Source organism: Neopsephotus bourkii, unplaced genomic scaffold, assembly GCF_033783945.1.
Source record: "Neopsephotus bourkii isolate Nb327-2 ecotype Australia unplaced genomic scaffold, CSIRO-AGI_Nbou_v1 NB_580, whole genome shotgun sequence".
NCBI lineage: Eukaryota > Metazoa > Chordata > Aves > Psittaciformes > Psittacidae > Neopsephotus > Neopsephotus bourkii.
In genome coordinates this window covers 2,312,004-2,335,227 of record NW_026901081.1, presented here as the reverse complement: position 1 = coordinate 2,335,227, position 23,224 = coordinate 2,312,004, and the positions used below count along the sequence as shown (strand labels likewise).

Here is a 23,224-nt window from a genome sequence, read left to right as displayed (position 1 = left end):
TGGAAGATATCCGCTGTTGTGTACTACACTGACCATCACCACATCCTCCCATAAGCCATGCGAAGATGTCATCAGCCTCGAAAAGTAGAGCAAAGGCTACGTCTGGATAGTGAGTCTTCTGCTTTCTAAAGGAGCTCTCAAAGAGAAGCTTTTAGACATGATATAAATATCACTTTTCAAGGTCACTTTGTTATGAAAGTGTCAAAAACCTGGCAAAAATCCAATGTGAAGATGCTGAACAAAAGGGATACCATCATGTTTACCCGCAACTGGGAAGGGACGTGACTTGAGAAGAGACCTGCAGTAGGAAAACAACTTTCAGAGGGATGTAAGACTGCAGAAAGGGGTTCTTCTGGAGGAAGGGGAAGGTTTCCACACTTCCTGTAAAGCCATAATCATGTTAAATTACTGGTAATTTATGAGTGTTTAATCTAGGCCCATCTTGCTGCGAGAGGAAATACCACAGGCCTAATCTAGCTGTACATTCCTGCCACTCCTTCTGTTCACTTTTTGGCCTGTATTATACAGAACATTTGTAGCGGGGATTAGGCAAAACTCTTTGCAAAACAAACAGAGAGTTAAGCAAAGGTTTGCAGAAGAGAAATGGGGGTAGAAGGGCAATGAAGTCCTCCAGCACACTGCTGGCTAAATGACTTCCCTCCAGAACCAAAACACTTTCAAAGGAAACGTCCCTCTAAGGGTGCATTTCACAGAAGTCCAGCTAGTCTTTAACAGGATTATCTTCCCATATAATAGCTTATAAATTCATTTAAAAGGATTTTTAACTCGTTCCAGCAATGGGATATGCACAGAGATTAGCAAACAATAGCAAGAAAGAACAAAAGGGTGACAGAACCACAGGTCTGTAACTCGAAAGTTAATCAACAAGCAAGGAAGTGAAACAAGTATGGAAGGAAATAGATATGGAAGTTGAAACTGGGGGAAAAGTTCAACTCTGACAAAACCTCCCCTTTTACACCAGGTTTTTACAAAAGAAAGGAAAAATAAAGCAGCAGTTCTCTTTTGGAAAACCAGAGATTGGAGAGTTTGCCGCTAAGGGATGAGGCAAGAAGGTATGTTAAGTAACTGAAGCAGAAATTGGTTATGGCTCAAGATATATGGTATATCCAAAATCAGATGAATGCACATGGATGGATCAGGGTTTAACTCTGTACAGCATTCTTCTACTTCAGTACTGGATTCCTTAAACGCTGGTCCAGGGAGTGATCTAGTTTTTCTTTAGCAACCAAAGGCTTGTGGCTTCAGCACATCTGTCAACATAAAGGATGACTGGTTTATCAGAAGAAGAAATGAATGGACTTGAGGACTGCAATGACAGGAACAGGATTAAATATGATGGCCAGTGTCAATATGAACCCTTATTCCAAATGTAGGAGTAATCTATTTAAAGAGACAGAAAAGTGAATTAAGATTGTGTGCTGACTCACCAGAAGACATCATTGTAGGCATCAAACCTCCTAAATTTATTTCCAGTAGAGGAAAGGAAAATAGTAATGTCTTCTTGCCAGGCAATAGCAGACTATACTAGATAGTAACTAAACTATCTAGTTGCTGATAGAAGAGAAGAGAAAGCACATCAGGTGCAGAGAAGCATCACTTACATGAGAGGGATGAATGGGAGCTTACAACATCAGTAGGGACATAAACTGGTTAGCTCACCTAGCCTAGCAAAACAGCAGCTGGATGGACAAAGAGACAAGGACAAAAGAGAACTAAAGGATAACACTGGCCAAAGAATACATAGATATAAACTAACCCTAAGTAACTGTGGGCTGGAATTGAGAGTAAAGCTTCCCACTGAAGAGGAGATGTTTATCACTGCTTCCCAACACAAGCGGGCAGCACAATGAACTCATCCGCTTCCAGGATGAAGCTCAGTAAACTTAAAAGCCAGACTACATGATGTGGTGGCTTGTCACAGCAGTAAACCAGACTATGGCCACAAAGGTTATACATGGTACTGGGTAAAGTGCTAAATCAGTGTCAATTTATCTAATCATGATAAATGCAGAGTGTGTGACTGACCTTATCAAAGTTCCTAAGTCTTTCAAGAGTGTTTTACTGCAAATCATTGATCCAAGATTCTGTTTTATTGATTGACAGCATGCCAGACAGTACCAGAACTAAATCAAATTTATGCAAAACATCATTTCTACAAGCCTCTGTCTACAGCTGTGTGAAGGTTAGACCACATCTGCACCTTGCTCTACAAATACAGCAGCAAAATCTGACAAGTCTTTTTGACAATTGATGTAGATTCAGTCATCTTCCTAAAAGTCAGGGTCATCATTCCAGTGTCCTCAACATAACAACAACATGGAGCTCTTGGAGCAAGTCCAGAGGAGGCCACAGGGATGATCAAGGACTGAAGCACCTCCTGTATGAAGACAGGCTGAGAAAGTTGGGGCTGTTGAGCCTGGAGAAGAGAAGCTGCGTGGAGACCTCAGAGCAGCTTCCAGTGTCTGAAGGGGGCCTATAGGGATGCTGGGGAGGGGCTCTTCATTAGGGACTGTAGTGACAGGACAAGGGGTGATGGGTTCAAACTGACACAGGGGAAGTTTAGTCAGATATAAGGAAAAAACACTTCCTCGTGAGGGTGCTGAGGCACAGGAATGGGTTGCCCAGGGAAGTTGTGAATGCTCCATCCCTGGCAGTGTTCAAGGCCAGGTTGGACACAGGGGCTGGGAGCAAGCTGCTCCAGTGGAAGGGGTCCCTGCCTGTGGCAGGGGGCTGGAACTGGGTGATCTTAAGGTCCTTTCAACCCAAGCCACTCTGGGATTCTATGATTAGGCCCTGAAAAAAAAAATAAAATGCATATCATCATAAATACAAAGATCTGTACAAAAACTGATCACCTCAAAGACAGAAAACAAACTTAGAGAGGAAACAGCATTTACAGGCAAACACAGGCACAATATAGTGCTTAATGGTATACATACAGATTGCTACAGATGGAGAACGCACCAATTTGAAGGACCTTACTTTCATCAAGTTTCTATTTCCCCACATATGTAGTTAATTCTACTTTAGAAAGTCATTTCTGTAATAAATGTGGATAGGAAGTCAAAAGGATAAAACCAGAGAAGCTGTAAACAGGTCCAGCTGTAATAGAACATGGTCATAAGGATATAATACACAGGATGTGAAAACACCAGGAAGACAATATGGGAGTTAGAATATAGGTGATGTTTTCAGAGAGGAAAGAAAAGTGCTTTTATAAAAGGAAGCAAGAATTACCAGCTACAGCTTTTCACAAGGTGATTCACACAATGTTAAGAGATCCCTTATCTAAGGTTTGTACACAGAATGACTGAGAGATTCACCAACAGCAAGGATCTTTTTAAGTGTTAAAATGCTCTTCCTCCCTCAGTCAAATGAATACAGAACTTTCACTCTGCTAGGGTTTCTACAAGACTCAAACCCAGTAGAGATACATGTTACATTTCTGCAGTTAAGAAGTGGACTATACATTAAAAGTTCATCTGAAATCAGGACTAACAAACACGATATTTATTACAGCTTTCAGCCTCCCCACAGGGACAACTGCACCTCACTGTGATACAGGAGAAAGGAAAGTAGCAAGTATTTCCTAAAACAGATACGCAAGGACTAAAATACCCCTTTAAGTAAAGCAAACAAACAAGATTTTGAGGCAGAAAACCTCGGTTTCATTGTCTGGGCATCGTGGTGCTCGGCACAGTCAGTTTTAGTGCACTTTCTGGCTCATGGAGCTTTTCCTTGTTCCATCACTGCATGAAGAAAATCAAAATAATGATATAACAAAGCCTCTCAGATGGCATCCTGCTGAACTTGAATCATATCTGAAAGCCAGGATAAGGAATTCTCCCTCACGCGTTTTGTTTCTGGAATCATCTCGAGCAGCTCTGGTGTGAACTACAGATCATTACACCTGGAGCACTGTGCGCAATTCTGGTGTCCTCAACATAAAAAGGACATGGAAGTGTTCGAACAAGTCCAGAGGAGGCCATGAGTATGATCAGAGGCTGGAGCAGCTCCTGTATGAAGACAGGCTGAGAAAGCTGGGGCTGTTCAGCCTGGGGAAGAGAAGCTGCGTGGAGACCTCAGAGCAGCTTCCAGTGTCTGAAGGGGGGCTATAGGGATGCTGGGGAGGGACTCTTCATTAGGGACTGTAGTGATATGGTAATGGGTTAAAACTTAAAACAGGGGAAGTTTAGATTGGATATAAGGAGAAAATTCTTTCCTGTGAGGGTGCTGAGGCACTGGAATGGGTTGCCCAGGGAGGTTGTGAATGCTCCATCCCTGGCAGTGTTCAAGGCCAGGCTGGACGAGGCTTTGGGTGCCATGGTTTAGTGTGAGGTGTCCCTGCCCATGGCAGGAGGTCGGAACTGGATGATCTTAAGGTCCTTTCCAACCCTAACTATTCTATGATTCTAGGATTACTGGAGGGTTTACCATTAAAGCAATGGGTGAAGCAACACAATTCATACACATCTGAGTTTATAGCCATCTACCATTAGGTACTTCCCCCTTTTAAAGAAAGATTCTTCTCTTGGAAGTATCTCCAGAGATATGAAACCAAAGATGAAAAACACACAGAGAATAATAGCTTAAAAACTGGAGAATCTAGAGTATTTCCTTATAAGAACCATAGAATAGTCAGGGTTGGAAAGTACCTCAAGATCACCCAGTTCCAACCCCGTGCAATGGGCAGGGATACCTCACACTCGACCATGGCACCCAAGGCTCTGTCCAACCTGGCCTTGAACACTGCCAGGGATGGAGCATTCAAAACTTCTTTGGGCACCCTGTGCCAGTGCCTCAGCACCCTCACAGGGAAGAATGAGACTCTCATTCAAATTAAAGTGGCCGTTCTCAATACAAGAACTTCCTAACTCACTTATCACAGTGTTTCAAGTGTCAGCAGCGGAATTAATGTGAATCAAATCCAACAAGTTCCCAATCAGTGTATGCTATATATTTTCAGTAATAACTAAGCCAGAGCCTAGAGCAGGTTTGTAGCATTGATGTTTCAAATACAGGCACATCATGATAGTTCAGAGGACCCAGTTTCACAGAATGAGCTGGTTTGGCCACTGAATTCTATCTTGTGCTGTTTTTGCTTAAGGCTTATCACCAGGAGGGCAGCAGAGCAATTAGATTTTCCCTTCCACCAGCCATTTTTAATATCTTCTACTTCAAAGCATACAATAACTGCACTTCAGAGTGTCAGGAAATGAAAACCACGTCTCCATTTCATATTTCAGAAGGACCTCAAGGGGAGAAAACAGAGTCATCCCAGTGGGAATTCTGCCAATGTGTAATTACTAAACTCCCTACTTGCTAATGTGCACGAAGGATCAATATAAACTTCCTGTTACTCAGCGAAATGCAAGACTCTTGCTCCAGGCTGGAGCAATGGACCAACGCTGACTTCAAAACCAAACACAAACCCATAAAAAATGGGCTCGGGGGGAGTGTTTAAAATGCTTATTTTTAAGCTACAAAAGCAGTTTCTTACCTCCTGCAATTCCCTTTTCCAAACTCTAAGCAAGCCTTGATTTTGTTTATCTGGACATTAACTGAAGTTGCACCATCAGCAATTCAGCTGCAGCGTGTATCAGCCACCACATTTCTAATGGGAAAAATACTGAAGGAAACAAACAGTGAAGGCAATTACTGATCTGTAAAACCTATGTGAAAGCTTCCTGAAGAACACTGAGAATGGGTGCAATAAGTAACACTTCAAATTAATGGGTTATTAGAAGGGACTCTGAGATCCCTCTGGGTATTTAAAGTCAAAAATCTAAAGTGCAAGTTCACTTAGAGCACAGGAATCATTTAAAGGTATTAAGTCATTTAGAAGGTAGATAAAAGGTAGATTTTCAGGTTGGATAGAAGGAAGAAGTTCTTCCCTGTGAGGGTGCTGAGGCGCTGGCACAGGGTGCCCAGAGAAGCTGTGGCTGCCCCATCCCTGGCAGTGTTCAAGGCCAGGTTGGACACAGGGGCTTGGAGCAAGATGCTCTAGTGGAAGGGGTCCCTGCCTGTTGGCAGGGGTTGCAAGTGGATGAGCTTTAAGGTCCTTTCCAACCCAATCCAGTCTATGATTCTATGATAAAACACCACAGAAAAATGTGACAGTGAGTACATTACAAAGGAATGCTGCATTAATGCTCTGTACAGCTGCTGGGATACTATTAAGGGAAGAGCTATAAGGGATAAATGAGATGGAAGATTCAGATACAGCAACCAGGAACACTACAAAGGAAAAGAAAGATCTTGAAAAACAAGAGCAGTTACCTAATTCTTGGCTAGGCAGCAGCTAGAAGAAAGCACCATGGAATCCAACAGATTTACACAGGGGGAGGACTGAGAAAGCTGTATGTATTACCAAAGAGCACCATTCTGATCAGCTCTAACACACTGAAACAAGGAAAAGGGAAGTTAAGGCGGAATATCTAGAAATCAAGTTTATTTGGCAGCAGCAACATCCCCCAGTAGATGCCCTGAATCCTTGGAAGAGTTTCAAACACGCTGTAAGACACAGGAAGAAAACAATCCACCATGGGCAAGAAAGGAAGCAAAGGAGGCCAGAACACAGCCTCCTCCTCTGCGCTAGCACCAACACAGATGCATACCACCAGTGTGAGCACACTGCGTTCCAGCCCCAGCCGCACCAGAGAGCTGCTTCCAGTAAGTCAAAGTGCTGGGACAAGGCCAAGAAAACTAAAGGCAGCATCACTGCTGCAGAGCTGGTGGCCAACCGGAAGGATTTTGAGTTTAAAGGCAGCGTGCAGAGGAGTGCTTCTACATATTCTAAGCTGCTTCCCACTTGGTGGGACTCTCATTTCATGAGACTCTACCTGCAGCACTGTGTGCAGTTCTGGTGTCCTCAGCATAAGAAGGACATGGAGCTGTTGGAGCAAGGCCAGAGGAGGCCACAAGGATGCTCAGGGGCTGGAGCACCTCCTGTATGGAGACAGGCTGAGAACACTGGGGCTGTTCAGCCTGGAGAAGAGAAGCTGCGTGGAGACCTCAGAGCAGCTTCCAGTGTCTGAAGGGGGCTACAAGGGTGCTGGAGAGGGACCTTCATGAGGGACTGGAGTGATAGGACAAGGGGTGATGGGCTAAAACTGAAACAGGGAGTGATGGGTTGGAGATAAGGAAAAGACTCTTCCCTGTGAGGGTGCTGAGGCGCTGGCACAGGGTGCCCAGAGGAGCTGTGGCTGCCCCATCCCTGGCAGTGTTCAAGGCCAGGTTGGACACAGGGGCTTGGAACAAGCTGCTCTATGGAAGGTGTCCCTGCCCGTGGCAGGGGTTGGAACTGGAAGATCTTAAGGTCATTTCAACCTGAACCAGTCTGTGATTCTATGATTCTACATATGCCAAGATCCTTCTGAAGAGGGAAACCACTTCAGTGATTTACTAGACTGGGGAGGGGTAATGAGGAAGTTTTAGGAACAAACAGATAATAATAATAATAATAATTAACAAAACAATTTGAGTTTTATTCCCAGTGCTCATTTATAAGCGGTTCCAATGCGCTGTGTCAAGTGATACGTTCTGGCCTTACACAGTCTATATACCAGCTGCAGAATGTATTCATTCCCCTGACATCCATCATACGAGTTCAGTTAACATTTTTGGAGCTAATACTTCCTTTGATCACAGTATTTTCTGTTACATTTTTGTTCTCCAAAACAGTCAGAAAGTGATTAAGAAGAAAAGCTCTCGCCACTCCTGACTGACAAAACACACACAAGAAAGCTCACGTTAAACCTGTGAAGTGTGGGTGTATTTTCTAATGCCCAAATCTCTTTGGTATGCACCTCTTACAAAAGCACTTATTGAACTGCTTCTGAATTGCCCCAGGTTATGATTAAGAGATCTTTTTCTTTACCATGAACTCTTCTGCAAAGTGCTTTGCTACTGTGGAGTAAAGACACTCAAATATAAGAACGTAAGAGGAGACTGCACTAACACTGACTTTGCTTCTTATGTATATTACACGAAAAATGAGCGAAAACTAATACTACACAAATCCAAACTTTAAAGCTCCACGTGTTTCTTCATAATAAACTGATTTCCTGCAACCCTACAACTCCAACAGTTGTGTTCACGATGCAGATTTAAACTAAGATGGCAAAACATTCATTGCTGGGCTAAGAAGTTTTTGCTCTTAGAATCATAGAACAGTCAGAGTTGGAAAGGACCTTAAGATCATCCAGTTCCAACCCCCTGCCATGGGGAGGGACACCTCACACTAAAGCAGGTTAATCCAAGCACAATCCAGCCTTGCCTTGAACACTGTCAGGGATGAAGCATTCACCCCTTTTTTGGGCAACCTGTTCCAGTGCCTCGCCAACCTCACAGTAAAGAACTTCTTCCTTATATCTAACCAGAACTTCCCCTGTTTCAGCTTGAATCCATCACCCCTTGTCCTATCACTACAGTCCCTGATGGAGAGAATCTACAATGTGTTGGTTACCTATTTAATCTCCATTACTGCAGTGTCTGAACAGTCTTCTGTGTATTTATCCTTGCAAGAAGAAGGTGACTGAGTCACAAATAAACCTGCATAAAACTGAAGCCAGGACATTCAAACACTGAAGTGCTCCTCTAGTGACTAGTCCATCCTTACCTGCCCCAAGAAACATGAATGAGTTTAGGACAACATCTCTCATAAATGAAGCTTCAGAGTAGAAAATACACCAGAGGAAGAACTGGGTCTCTCCAGAAATGGTTTTGTTACCTATTCTTGTGCTTAGTGTAATGGAGTCTTCCTGCTCCTCCTGGAATTCTTAAAGGCTATCACAAATGAAGACAAACTGTCTAAAGACCCAGAACTTGGCTTGATGGGGGTCTTTCAAGGATGTTGGATTCTTTCTGAAGCCTGTCATGAGTAAGTCCAAGATCTGCATGAGATGCTGCTCCTCAGAAAAGGGTTCATAGGGCAGATTACAAAATGCAGAGAGCCAACTATGAAGTTTAATAGATAGTTATGACAGCAACTGCAAGGAAAATACTCTGAGGTGAAGGGCCAGATCAAAGATAGCACCAACAGCTAAATCAAAAGCCGTGTTCTTCACTTTTGAAGCCAGTTTTACTATGTCTATCACACCTATGTCTGTCACAAGTGCAGGGCATTATGTAGCATAGGTAAGTGGGCTTTGGGTTTTGAAAGGATCACTGCATGAAAAACAACAGTATTTAAGGATGGAGTAAAGGTTGGACTCGATAATCTTAGAGGTCTTTTCCAACCCAGATGATTGTATGATTCTATGTAACAAGAGTGCTAGAATCTATTCTTGGCCATATCTTGAGATTGCAGAAGGCAGCCTGGATAAACAAGATAGTATACAACTGCTTTACAGGACATTTAATTCCCAATCCAATATATCCACAATTAACTGAACTACAAGGAATAAACTTGCATTACCATTAGCTCAGATGCCATCCTGTCATATTTTAATGGTGATTTCCTAGAGTGTGGGAAGCCACATGGAAAAGCAAGCCTAGTTTCCCTGATAAACATGCACCTAAGAAGATAGCAAGCAGTACAATTACTTTGAAGTACACCTGGAAGGGTTTTGCAAGTAAATTTCAAGTAAAAACAGTTGAGATAGGCAACTCATTTGAAATACCTATCTCGAAAGCTCACTAAAAGCAAGTGCTTACAGCTGGAAAATGCAATCAAAGTCTAAAGAGATTAGGCTGAGATGATGTAAAGTTAGAATATTACATGCAATAAGCTTGTTGTTGAGGGGCAGGTTTGCTTCTATTAGAACTTTTACTGGAAAACAAACTAAAAGCTATTTTAAATGTTATTTTAAGGCAGGTGGATGATGTCAGACTGGAAGGAAAAAACTGAGATGGAGAACTTTACCCTTCAACCACTAAGCAGTGACCAATATAAGGTCATATATAGAGAAGAGATTCAGAGCAGCCCTGCGGAGAAGAACTTGGAGGTGCTGGTCGATGAGAAAATGAACATGAGCCGGCTTCAGTGTGCGCTTGCAGCCCAGAAAGCAACCAAATCCTGGGCTGCATCAAAAGAAGCGTGACCAGAAGGCGGAATGAGGTGACCCTGTCCCTCTGCTCTGCTCTGCTCTTGTGAGACCTCACTTGGAGCATTGTGTGCAGTTCTGGTGTCCTCAACATAAAAAGGACATGGAGCTGTTGGAACAAGTCCAGAGGAGGCCACGAGGATGAGCAGGAACTGGAGCACCTCCTGTATGGAGCCAGGCTGAGAAAGTTGGGGCTGTTCAGCCTGGAGAAGAGAAGCTGCGCACAGACCTCAGGGCAGCTTCCAGTGTCTGAAGGGGGCCTATAGGGATGCTGGGAGGGACTCTTCATCAGGGACTGCAGTGATAGGACAAGGGGTAATGGGTTAAAACTGAAACAGGGGAAGTTTAGATTGGATATAAGGAGGAAATTCTCTCCTGTTAGGGTGGAGAGGCACTGGAATGGGTTGTCCACGGAGGTTGTGAATGCTCCATCCCTGGCAGTGTTCAAGGCCAGGCTGGACGATGCCTTAGGTGATATGGTTTAGAGCGAGGTATCCCTGCCCATGGCAGGGGGGGTGGAACTTGATGATCTTAAGGTCCTTTCTAACCCTAACTATTCTATGATTCTATAATGTTATAGTGATCATACATTTCTTTTCCATCATACTTAACTCCCTCCAGCCTTTCTTCTTCTGTGCTGGTGTCAGCATCCTGCCTTTCTGTGCAGTGTGCACCAACTCCTCTAAGCCTAAGGACCTGTCCAAGAGCAGAAGCTGACAGTACTGACCTAGTGGAGTACACCCAGCCCAGCATCAGGGAGCCCTCACCACAAAGAGGGATACAAACTTGAGGCACAGCAATCTGTGGGTATCATCTCAGAGGATCTGGTAGAACTCTTCCAGACACTGTGCAGTGCCATATGAGAGCTAAGCATACAGGGAGCACAGTATGCTCACTGGAGGGTGGATAGCAGAGAATAAAGCCTGTCAGTGCTCCTTTCCAGGCACCTGCATCTTTAGTTTAGAGTAGCCTTTCTTCAAAATCCAATTCCTCTTGCTCCTTATCAGTGTGGATTTGCCCTGGGTGTCCAGAGCAATTCAAGTATCTCTGCCCATTCTTTTGCATTTTGCCTTACTTGAATGGTAGGAAATTAAAGGTGAGATGTAGCGTGACAAATGTAATGCACATGGGGGTAATGAAACTAGATAGCAAGCACAGCCTGATTCAGATACACAGCAACCAAACACTGCCTCAGACACTGACTAGTGACATTCCCCCTCTTAGCAGCAGTACTAACAGAAAAGCCCATCTTGTAACTACCTTTTTTTGACAGGACTGCCTTAAATGAAGAATCCTGGAACATGAGATAAGAGAAAGGCACCTGACCTCAAAAATCCTCTTCTTCACTCCTAAATACCCAACTCCATCTCTTTCCTGTAAGCACCTCTTTCCTCTAAAGCCTTCATAGAGTCCAGTTAATATGCCAACCTTCAGCAACAACTGTCAGCAGTACCCAATTAATTAATTCACCAATCACTCAAAGGTTGTCACTCCTGGTCTGCAACTTCCACCTCCAACTCTATGCTTTAGTCACTGTCCAACTGTAATTTCAAGACAGCTTTCTTGCTCTTGCTTGAAACATGAGAAGAAAAGAATTGGCAGTTGCCTGTTTGCCCATAAACCTTGGCAAAAGCTATTTACATAGAGGGGAAATGAAGCTGCTTCTCCACAATGGAAGTAAGATCCAAGTCCAAATCTTCAGTATCTCACAATCTAAACCAAATTCAGGAAGAGATGTACAAGCCATAGGTGGTTCAGGCTTTAAGACAGGCTGAGAAAGTTGGAGCCATTCACCCTGGAGAAGAGAAGCTGTGTGGAGACCTCAGAGCGGCTTCCAGTGCCTGAAGGAGGGTACAAGGATGCTGGAGAGGAACTCTTCATCAGGGACTGTAGCGATAGGACAAGGGGCGATGGGTTTAAACTGAAACAGGGGAAGTTCAGGTTGGATAGAAGGAAGAAGTTCTTTATTGTGAGGGTGGTGAGGCACTGGAATGGGTTGCCCAGGGAGGTTGTGAATGCTCCATCCCTGGCAGTGTTCAAAGCCAGGTTGGACAGAGCCTTGGGTGCCATGGTTTAGTGTGAGGTACCCCTGCCCATGGCAGGGGGTTGGAACTGGATGATCTTAAGGTCCTTTCCAACCCTACGTGTTCCATTGATTCTATGATTTTTGCTATAAATATAACTTAATATAGTACCTACACAATGGCAATTCATAATGTTGGTGACAAGTTTCAGGCAGAAGTAAGTTTTGCCATATAATGGTATGAAACATTCAAAAAACACATACACAAAATCAACCAAGTTCCCAGCACAAATGATGGCCTAAGACTGGCAGAGCGAAAACTTTCAGAGGACAGGTTTGAGAAAGGTGATAAAGTTCAATAAATGCAGGGGGAAAAGAAGTTAATACAAAAGCCATGTGGAAATCAGCATGGAAGAGTTTAAAGGCAGGAAAAAGAACTGAAGAGCTTGGAATGGAATGTGCTTAAGAAAAGGAAATAGCTTCAAAGTATTTCTCTGCAGGCTAGAACAGAGAAAGAAAAATTAAAGGGGATGGATTCAAGAGTTTTATGATTTGAGTACTGAGCTGATGTTAGCCATTGTGCTGAAGACCATATTCAGATGGGCCCCACAGGAAGATAAAACTTGGGCCCTGAAACATTTAACAGCCATCAAACCCCAAAGCTCCAAGTGAAAAGGAACTGTGATATCACAGATCACAAAGCCATAGCAGCTTGTGCAAGTGAACAAAAACAACATCTGCTGTATGATTTCACTACCAGGGTGCACTTCCCTGCTGCCTTCTGAGGCATTTACACAATTCAATGGAGCCGATTCTTATTATAGATGTGCTCACCAGTATGATAAGCATACAGACTGGCAACGCTCATCTGGTATTTACTCTGCTACTTGTAAAGCAAAATATTACCTGAAGCAACTCTCAGTTTATGTATTTTAGATTAAATATCTATTTAATCATAGAAGGGTTTGTGTTGGAAGGGACCTTAAAGCACATCCAGCTCCAACTCCCTCCCACGGGCACGGACACCTTCCACTAGAGCAGCTTGCTCCAAGCCCCTGTGTCCAACCTGGCCTTGAGCACTGCCAGGGATGGGGCAGCCACAGCTTCTCTGGGCACCCTGTGCCAGCGCCTCAGCACCCTCACAGGGAAGAGCTTCTGCCTAAGAGCTCAGCTCAGTCTCCCCTCGGGCAGGTTCAAGCCATTCCCCTTGGCCTATCCCTACAGGCCCTTGTCCCAAGCCCCTCTCCAGCTTTCCTGCAGCCCCTTTAGGCACTGGAGCTGCTCTCAGGTCTCCCCTTCAGGAGCCTTCTCTTCTCCAGGCTGACACAGCCCAGCTCTCTCAGCCTGGCTCCAGAGCAGAGCTGCTCCAGCCCTCGCAGCATCTCCGTGGCCTCCTCTGGACCCGCTCCAACAGCTCCACGTCCTTCTTACGCTGCATGTGTTGCAAGATGAACCAACCATGCACTAATGAGCTGCTGGGACTGGAGACAACTCCCAGAGCTCCTTTGAACATTTTTGCAGTGATTATTAAACCCTTCTTTTGTTTAAAGCACGTCTTCCCAAGTGATCTGTGAAAGGCTCCAGCAAATACGGAATTACATGATTTATGTAGTTTCAGGCACACAAAAAGACACAGCAATCCCCAGATTAAAGAGATGTTTGTCTTTCAATTATGACAACAGTTGCTTTTATCTCTCTGTAAAGGCTTATTTAAAGGCATTTAAAAGTCAGCAGTGTTCCTTCACCCTTGTTCTAGAGTTCAAGGATTCCGGGTGAGAGAAACGAGACACAAATAGAGAACTCACAACTAGTTTATTAATACAGGAAAAGACAGAGATATTAACAGATACAGTAAATGATACTTCTGATGTTTGCTTATCTTATCAACCCCAAGGACCCTGTGATGACAATCAGGAAACCAGCTCCAAGGATCACCATCGCAGTGCCAGGTGGCCTGCTCAACCTTAGCGGAGGCAATGTTGACCCTGGGTGGTAAGGTTCTGCCTCCCTGCATCGCATAAGGCTCAGGCTTCTACACTAACAAAAACCCACACTCCTTCCAGTGCAGGGGGCCAGAAGTGGACAGGAATATCTAGAAAGGTCTCCAAGGGTCGAGACTTTTCCAGGGAGTTCTAAAGCACAACTTTCCGGGTAGGAACCAAAGCAGGACTCTGGGGAGGAGCCAAAGCGGACAAACAGTACTCTTCTATCTTTGTGTGTTTGACCACGGACCATTATCCACTGTCCCTGACACAACCCTCATTAATTTAACACTAATCTCCCTATTCCCCTCTGCAAATATATCTTCTGCACATTTCTATCATGCAGCTCATAAACCTGTCTGCCTTAAGTCTGTACACAAGCAAAATGCAGTTGTACGAATGCTACTGCTCTGTTACCATTTGGAGTGGCAGATATCCAACTGCCAGCTGCACAAGTGCTGAATATGAAGCACCAATTGCAGAGTTATCACATTGTTAAACCGCATTTAAGGATTTTATTGTCGCTTAGAAACTAAACAAGTATTAGTAAACATGCATGTGGTCCATTGCCACAGCGCCCATCAAGTTTTAAGCAGATGCATAACAGGATGGATAAATGAGAACTGTTGATTGGACAAATCATAGAATCATAGAATCAACTGGGTTGGAAAAGCCCTTTAAGGCCATCCAGTCCAACCATTGCTCAGCACTGCCAAGGCCACCACTGCCCCATGGCACTGAGGCCTCGCTTCCACTTGCAGGGCCGGTGCCTGCAGCCCTGCCCTGGGCAGCCTGTTCCAATGCCTGAGCACCCTCTGGGGCAGGAATTGCTCCTCAGCTCCATCTAAACCTGCCCTGGTGCAGCTTGAGGCCATTTCCTCTTGTCCCATCCCTTGTTCCTTGGGAGCAGAGCCCAGCCCCTCCTGGCTCCATCCTCCTGTCAGGCAGTTGTAGGGAGCCATCAGGTCCCCCCTGAGCCTTCTCCAGACTGACCCCCCAGGTCCCTCAGCCCTTCCCCATCACACTTGGGCTCCAAGCCCTGCACCAGCTCTGCTGCCCTTCTGTGGCCCCGCTCCAGCCCCTCAATGTCTCTCTTGTAGTGCGGGGCCCAGAGGTGAACACAGGATTCAAGGTGTGGCCTCACCAGTGCCCAGTGCAGGGGGACCATCACTATCCTGGTCCTGCTGTCTATGCTATTGCTGATACAGCCCAGGATGCCACAGACTTTCCAAAAGCCTTTGACCCTGTCTTTCAATGTGATCTAAGCTGTGATGAGATGAAAGTTAAAGCTGGATTAGAAAGTGGCAAAGAGACTAAAAGAAAAGGAAGAACTGAAAAAGAAAAAAAAATAATTGTGGCAAAATGCATCAAAACACTGCCACAAGATTATCTTCAGACTTAAGTATATACATTTACAGCCTGGAAGGGAAATAATGCGACAATATGTGCCACTGACTCAAAATCACATAGAATCATTAAATAAGAAGGCCTGACAGCAGAGACCATCCATCTGGCTTTGGAGTTTACTTCCTCTGTATTATACTTTGAAGGATGGAATCCTTCTTTTAACTTCTTTTGTCTGCAGAACAAAAAGCAAGCTTGAAGTGCACATCTTAAGAAGCATCCCATAGCTGAGCACTGCTCTGAACACCCCACTCCACTTTACAGCCATCAGCAATTGGATGAATGTTCCCTTTACCTTTTCACCCCTATTGTCCCCTAATTTGAGGGGGCTCCTTCAAGGAATCAGGTAAATTAGAAAAGGTAACCTAGGATGTGGCTTCCTGAAGTCAGTTCATTTAAGTTACGTGTTCAAACCCCTTTCAGTCTTCAAGTGAGGTTGTGACATCGTCTTCTCTTAAGTCACACTTCAGAACTCATCTGTGTCATGATGTGACTTTAATTCAGGCACAGCCACGCAGTTGGGCTGATCACACCCAATTAATCCTGATGCTTCTTCCTTCACCTGCCACTTTATTATTGAAAGGACAGAGCTTTTGAAGGCAGAGTTGGCTTCATTTAACTCACACTCACAGCACCCAGCCCAAGTCTCTGGCTGCTTTCCAAAGCCTCTGGCAAAAGAGGCAAAATACATCAGGATGCCCAGGAGGAAGAGGTGACAGTACATATGTAGCAGTTAAAATTCAGTATTAACGACTTTATTTTGTCTTTAAGTACGTTTTACAAGTCGTTAAATTCTAAAGTAATGATCCCCGTGCAAAACAGAGACCTGTGCATCCTTGACAGCTGTCTTTCTTGAGCCAAGTTTGAAAACAAAACCAAGTACTTTCATGTCAGTATTGACAATGTAGAGAATTTTTGGATGGCAGTCTATGGATTAATGAGATATCTCACAACAGGTAACCTCATCTCAGTCTCTTAGCTCTTCAGTACAAACAGGAAGGATTAGTGAAGAGCAGCAGAAGTGCACAGAAACATGTGCAGTTTCTCATGATCTGTTGGTATTTTTCCCTAAACAAGGGTCCCATAAGGAGAGCACAGTTACAAATACTAGTTTACCAGAGCTCTACTGAAAACAAAAAGCAATGGATTTAAGGAAGCTTTTGGAGCTTAATTAATTTAAGGAAGCTTAATGAAGCTGTTGGAGAAAGTCCAGAGGAGGCCAGGAAGATGATCAGGGGCTGAAGCACCTCCCATAGGAAGAGCAGCTGGGAAAGTTGGGGCTGCTCAGCCTTGAGAAGAGAAGCTGCGTGGAGACCTCACAGCAGCTTCAGTGTCTGAAGGGGGCTACAAGGATGCTGAAGAGGGACTCTTCATCAGGGACTGCAGTGATAGGACAAGGGGTAATGGGTTAAAACTGAAACAGGAGAAGTTCAGGTTAGATATAAGGAGGAAGCTCTTCCCTGTGAAGCTGGTGAGGTGCTGGCACAAGGAGCCTGCAGAAGCTGTAGTTGCCCCTTCCCTGGCAATGTTTAAGGCCAGGTTTGATAGAGCCTAGGCTCTAGAGAGACATGTTCTAGTATGAGGCACCCCTGCCCATGGCAGGGGGGTTGGAAGTGGATGATCTTAAGGTCCTTCCCAACTCAAACCATTCTACAATTTTATGATAAGAAAAATAAACCAATCTTTTCTTAAATGAAGGCAGCAGAATGTACTGAGACAGTATCAGAAGCCAAGACAAAAACTATTTCACCAATTCCTTGAGAAGCCTGAATCTATATCCATATGCCAACGTAAGGATATAATAACTCTAAAGCAGTCACGTTGTAGATGATTCATATTACTCATGGACAATGATAGCTCAAGGCAATATTTCACACACCTAGAAGCATCACTGAAGTCTGATCCAAACTGAAACACAGCACTTGGTTGATAACAACAGATGCACCCTTGCTCAGAATAAGCCCTCAGGTACCACACAGGGCTCCTTTCAATTTAAAATATTTAATTTAATATTACTCTCTCTGTTTTCAACAAAGGGAATCTATGAGGATTAGTTATATTCACTCCTCATATTCTACAAGACAAACCCTTCTTACAGGAATGACAGGGATTACAAGAAGGGTAAGGCACTTGTCACATCAAAACAGACCCCCAAAACGGAACACTCTGTGGGCTAAACTGCCCTAAAACATCAGTCCTGCTAAAATAGGAGTAAACTGTAACATTTAAGCACTTAGTGTTAAAGAACAGCACTTACATTTGACCTTGTTCTGCCTGCTTGGGTGGGAGGATGCTGGTTTTATCTATTACTTTTAGTAGTAGTAGTAGTAGTAGTATGTATAGTGTGAGGCTTCCCTGCCCATGGCAGGGGGGTTGGAACTCGACGACCCTAAGATCTTTTCCAGCCCAAACCATTCTATGATTCTACGATTATTATTTAGCCCGAGTTGTACAAAAGCTTGAGCAATTCAGCATACAAGCTTTTGGAGCTGGAAAAGATTAGTTAAACCCAAAAAACATCCCTACTACTTGACCTCTAGCACTCAGAAGTCAATTCAGAGCTCCTGTGAAACCCTGAAGAAAGGAATTACTACACTGCACAATAGATTTAATCAGTGAGGGATGGAAGAGTTGTTTTAGGGCTTAACACAGTGTCCAAAAAATGTGTAGATGAGGCCCTCAGTGACATGGTTTAGTGGTGGTCTTGGCAGTGCTGGGGTAATGGTTGGACTTGATGATCTTAAAGGTCCTTTCCAGCCTAGTTGATTCTATGATAGTAAAATAATTCTCTTGAACTGTTTTTTTCCATTTCAATTGGTTTAATATTGTACAGCAGGATGTGGAGCAGTTAGTCATCCACCTCCACAAGGGAGGCAGACCAGTGAGGTGCAGCCTCAGAAAGGCAACAAAAGGCATTTTTCACTATTAAAACAAATGAATTTGAATACAGGTCATTGTGCTCAGAGCACATAAAGAGAATGCAAATATGAAGCGCCACAAAAAACCACCTTCACATCTCTGAATGTCTACAATTGATCAGCTGCCATCATTTACACCAGCTGTTTAAGGACGGAATGGCAAAGAACTGCATGTAGGCTTCTGGAACACAATGTAGCAATTTGTACTAAAATTAGCATATTACAAACAAATTCCTAAATGGCACAACAGACTTAATTTGCACAACAAGCTTTCAATTTTTCTCTTCAGCCCCAAACCTAAAGAACACATAGTATTCGATTTGGACCTGCCAGTATCCTTCAAGTGCTGGGCCTCCAATATTTGCTTATCAATTATTTCTAGCAAACATTCAATGCAAAAGTTTTAAAAACTATATTATCATAGACTCACAGAATGGTTTGGGTTGGAAAGGACCTTAAGATCATCCAGTTCCAACCCCTGACACGGGCAGGGACACCTCACACTAGATCAGGTTGCCAAGGCTCTGCCCAACCTGGCCTTAAACACTGCCAGGGATGGGGCATTTAGCACTTCTTTGGGCAAGCTGTGCCAGGGCCTCACCACCCTCACCATCAGCTTAACTAAGTGGTATAAGGATGGTGAGAAGACAGAAACCAATTTTCACTCTTCCACGAGGTAACATTTAAAGTAACACAGGCTGTGCATGAGTTTTAAAAGCAGCATCATCAAAAATGACCACAACGAGACAAGAATTATTAAACTTAATATGCAGCCCAGAAAGCCAACCATATCCTGGCTTGCATCAAAAGCAGTGTGACCAGCAGGTTGAAGGAGGTGATCTTGCCCCGCTACTCTGCTATTGTGAGACCTCACTTGGAGCATTGTGTGCAGTTCTGGTGTCCTCAACATAAAAAGGACATGGAACTGTTCAGAGGAGGCCACGAGGATGATCAGGGGCTGGAGCACCAGTATCTGAAGGAGGCCTATAAGGATGCTAGGGAAGGACTGTTCATTAGGGACTGAAGTGATAGGACAAGGGGAAATGGGTTAAAACTGAAAGGGGAAGTTTAGCTTGGATATAAGGAAGAAGTTCTTTACTGTAAGGGCAGTCAGGTACTGAAATGGGTTGCCCAGGGAAGTTGTGAATACTCCATCCCTGGCAGTGTTCAAGGCCAGGTTGGACACAGAGCCTTGGGTGCCATGGTTTAGTGTGAGGTGTCCCAGCCCATGGCAGGGGGGTTGGAACTGGATGGTCTTAAGGTCCTTTCCAACCCTAACTATTCTGTGATTTTATTTACCCTATATAAATACATATATATGTATTTATGTACTTTCTGGTTTGTTTGCCATCTGAAGTTGAATTTTCAATGGATTCAGGAGGCCATAAAGACACAGCAACTGACAGAAGCCCACTGGGCCACACACACCCTGACTATACTCTCAGCTCTTCTGCTAGAGGAACTAGATTGCAGGGTAACATCTCTCTCATCTTCTAAAGTCATTATTAGCTAAAGATGAAGTATTTTAGAGGAAGTTAGGAAAGTTGTTTTATGAAACTCCTTGGTTGCTTTATGAAAGGTACATTGCCAACCAACTTCTCCTGCCTAAGACTGAAATGCAGTGGGTTCATATTATAAGTAAATTTCCTCTGACCCTAAAAGCACAATTACAGAATTTACGCTAAAGAAAATCCTGATTATCTTTACTGAAGTTATCTACTGTTAAGATAACCCTCCAATAAAGTGGCCTTATTTACTGTTTTGCTTTTAAACCTGGGCCATTTAAATGCTTTCATTTACAGCACAACCCTCATACACGTTTATTTCAGTGCAACACCCCAACAAACACCAAAACCTCAAGGAGGGACCAAAACTCCTATAATCAGCCCCTTTTTCTTCAGAGCACGCACATCTTTCCACCTCCCACCCTTAATCTCATCTTCCTTCTGCATAATCTAGCAGCAGATGAGAAGTATCAGTTTGCAGAGGCAACAATGTAGGGATTATTTCCAAAATCTGCATGCTAGCCAAATTTGTCTTCACATGGGTGAAGCAACAGCGAGCGCTTCCTCTTCCCTGGGAGGCTTAGCTCACCCCTTACATTTTACCCCGAGGAAGACACAAAAATACCTACTCTGCAAAAGCCTCATTCTATTTAAAAACTACTAAGTTTGTCCTGTTTTTAAGTGTTTTTGTTCCCTTCTCAGCCATAAATCTCCCCACCAACATCCTTTTTCCTTGGAGTTTCTATGCCGCCTATGCTACTGTCATTCAGATCCTGTCCTCCTTCCCATTCCCACACTTGGAAACCTCTTTCACAGCTATTCCTTTCAGTCCTTCACCCATGTCAGTGTTTGTAACCGGCAGCCTGGCATGGACGCCCAGAACCTTCCACCTCCTGCATGCCAAGCTCTTCCAAAGCGCTGCTGAAGCATCCCAGCTATGCAAAAGGACTTCTTGGATTGCCCACTCCAAGCACTTCAGGGTAGGTTAGCACTTGCACTCCAGTACTGTTTTCCTAGGGTCTTAACACTTCAAAAGCAGCTGCTTATCTTATACATGTGAAAGCTTTTAAGAGGACAGGGCATCCGTCAGGTGGTAGCACGTAACTACAACTACACCCTTTAAAGTCACTGCCCAGGGTACAAAAACACTCAAGTTTTCAGCAAAACAACTGTGATAGAGGGCTTGATCCTTCACCAGCTACTGCAGTATACCCCCTTCTCATGCACTCAATGACCCTGTAGTAAATGACCAGGTTGGATGTGGTTCTGGGCAATCTGATCCAGTTGAGAATGACCCTGTTCATTGCAGGGGGATTGGGTCAGATGAACTCTGAAGGTGGCTTCCAACCCAGGCTATTCTATGATTCTTCCTGCCCTAAAACACACTGGATAGATCTGACTGCCTCTCTAACAGAGTTTAGAGGTTCAAACAACAGCCTGCTCCCTTACCAGCACTCTGAGCAATCCTAAAAGCCCATAACCTGCAACAGGGCAACTCTTCAAGCTACTCCAACTCCCACCACCTGCAGCAGAGCAACCTGATGATGGTTACGACCCACCAAAGGCCAGCTGGGCAAAGGTGCCTCTCCTGGATGAAGATGCCTGTTCCATACAAAGATACCTTCTCCCTCTTTGCTCTCCTTGAACAGCTTCACGTGGGCTGACTGCCCATGGCTGGGCAGATGCTCCCATCACACAGGGACCAGAGCTGCAGACCCACAGCGCAAACAACCCAAGCACAACTGGGTTCACCCATCCATATTAGTGCCACACAACCACCCCTGCCGCAGCACTTAGCCCCCCCAGACCCACTTCATCCCACATCAGCATGCCTCCCCATACCCCTGAACACCCTCCTCCTGCCCCACCACCACTTCAGACACAGGGCATAGGCATGGAGGGACCCAAACAACACACGGGGAGAGAGAAGACCAAACCACCCCCTCTTTAAGACACGGATTTGAGGAGGAAGGAGACAGGAAAACACCCATTTCCACCCACCGGCGCTGGCTAAAGGACAGGGGCCCCGTTACCCCGCTATTTGCCCCACTGAGGGAATAGGGCCCATGGGGCAAGGGGGGAGGATTCCCTGCCGTGGGGCCTAGTCGGTGGGGTGAAGGCACGGAGGGCTGGGGGGGTTGGTGTGACTGAAGCAGCGGCGGGACGCGGCTCCCGGGGGGGCCACTCACAGAACTCGGCGATGTAGGTGGAGACGGCGTAGTTCTCCTCGCACCACTCCAAGGTGGAGGTCGGCGTGCCCCAATAACCCTCCCGGTCAGCGGCCGGAGCCATCGCTGCGTCCGCTTCAGGCCGGAGCGGAGCGCAAGGGGAAGGAGGGAGAAGAGCGCCGGGCCCGGAGCGCGGCGGCGGCGGCGGCGGCGGCGGGCGGGATCCGCGCTGGGCCCGCCTCGGTAGGGGAGGAGCGGCCGCGGCGGGGAGCGCGGCCTGAGGGGTTGCTATGGCGACGGGCTGCGGCCTGCAGGCCTGAGGAGGAGGAAAACATGGAAAGGAGGAAAATACGGAGATGAAAAAGGCGGATTTAAGGAAAATCTGACTGGAAAGAGCGGCTTTATGGCCCCGGGAGAGCGGAGGCGGGATGGGTACCATCAGGGCCGCTCTATCCTCATCCCCTTCTCGGTTAAAACCCTCTCCCCCCGGTCACTTTGGTGGCACCGACGTGTTTTCTCCCCTTGTAGACCGCAGGGAGGGTTTTGTGACCGTGTTTTAAGTGAAGAGGCAAGTGTTTCTCGTAGGCTGGGAGGAGGAAGAAGGCTTTTTATAGTGCTGCCTACTACATGGGGGTTTTCTCTCCTCTGATGCCTTATTTAGTTACCTCAGTGCTTACTACGTGTACTATACTTACACCCGTAATATGCAAAGTGCTTTTCAAGCGGGGTTGGTATCCAGAGTCCAAAAAGGGAAAGACTTGAAACACATGGGTAAAGGAATAAAAGGCACAACCTAATAATATGGTGTTGGTTTTCTGGTTGAGAATAAGGTCTAAAGGCTTGATGAGGAGCTTCGGGCAGACCTTGAGGGCTGTACACAGGGGTTATACCCTACTGGTCATCAGGATTTATTATACCTGCATATAAACTTCTTTTGAGTCTTATTTCTCCTCACTACTGCTTCTGTAAGCTAAGAAGCAATCTAAACACAGCCCTTTCCCCGTGTACATGCTGATTTTTCATCATGCATACGTTAAGCATGAAGAATAGCCTGCCTTCTGCTGTTCAGCTTGTCTGTCATTGATTCCAGCGTCAGGTGGAGATGTAGTTAACAATTTGATATAAAGCCTTCAAAGGAAAATTGATTTTAGTCAATG

At 45.0% G+C, this 23,224-nt stretch overlaps 1 protein-coding gene across 1 annotated transcript in view; it reads right to left on the bottom strand.

Moving 5' to 3' along the window:
- ACER3 (alkaline ceramidase 3) overlaps positions 1-22,303 on the bottom strand; it is a 61,056-nt gene extending 38,753 nt beyond the window's left edge. The window contains exon 1 of the mRNA XM_061351426.1: positions 22,089-22,303. Coding sequence (XP_061207410.1) covers positions 22,089-22,191 — 103 coding nt within the window. The 5' untranslated portion in view covers positions 22,192-22,303. The remainder of the gene's footprint in view (positions 1-22,088) is intronic.
- Positions 22,304-23,224: the final 921 nt, after the last annotated feature.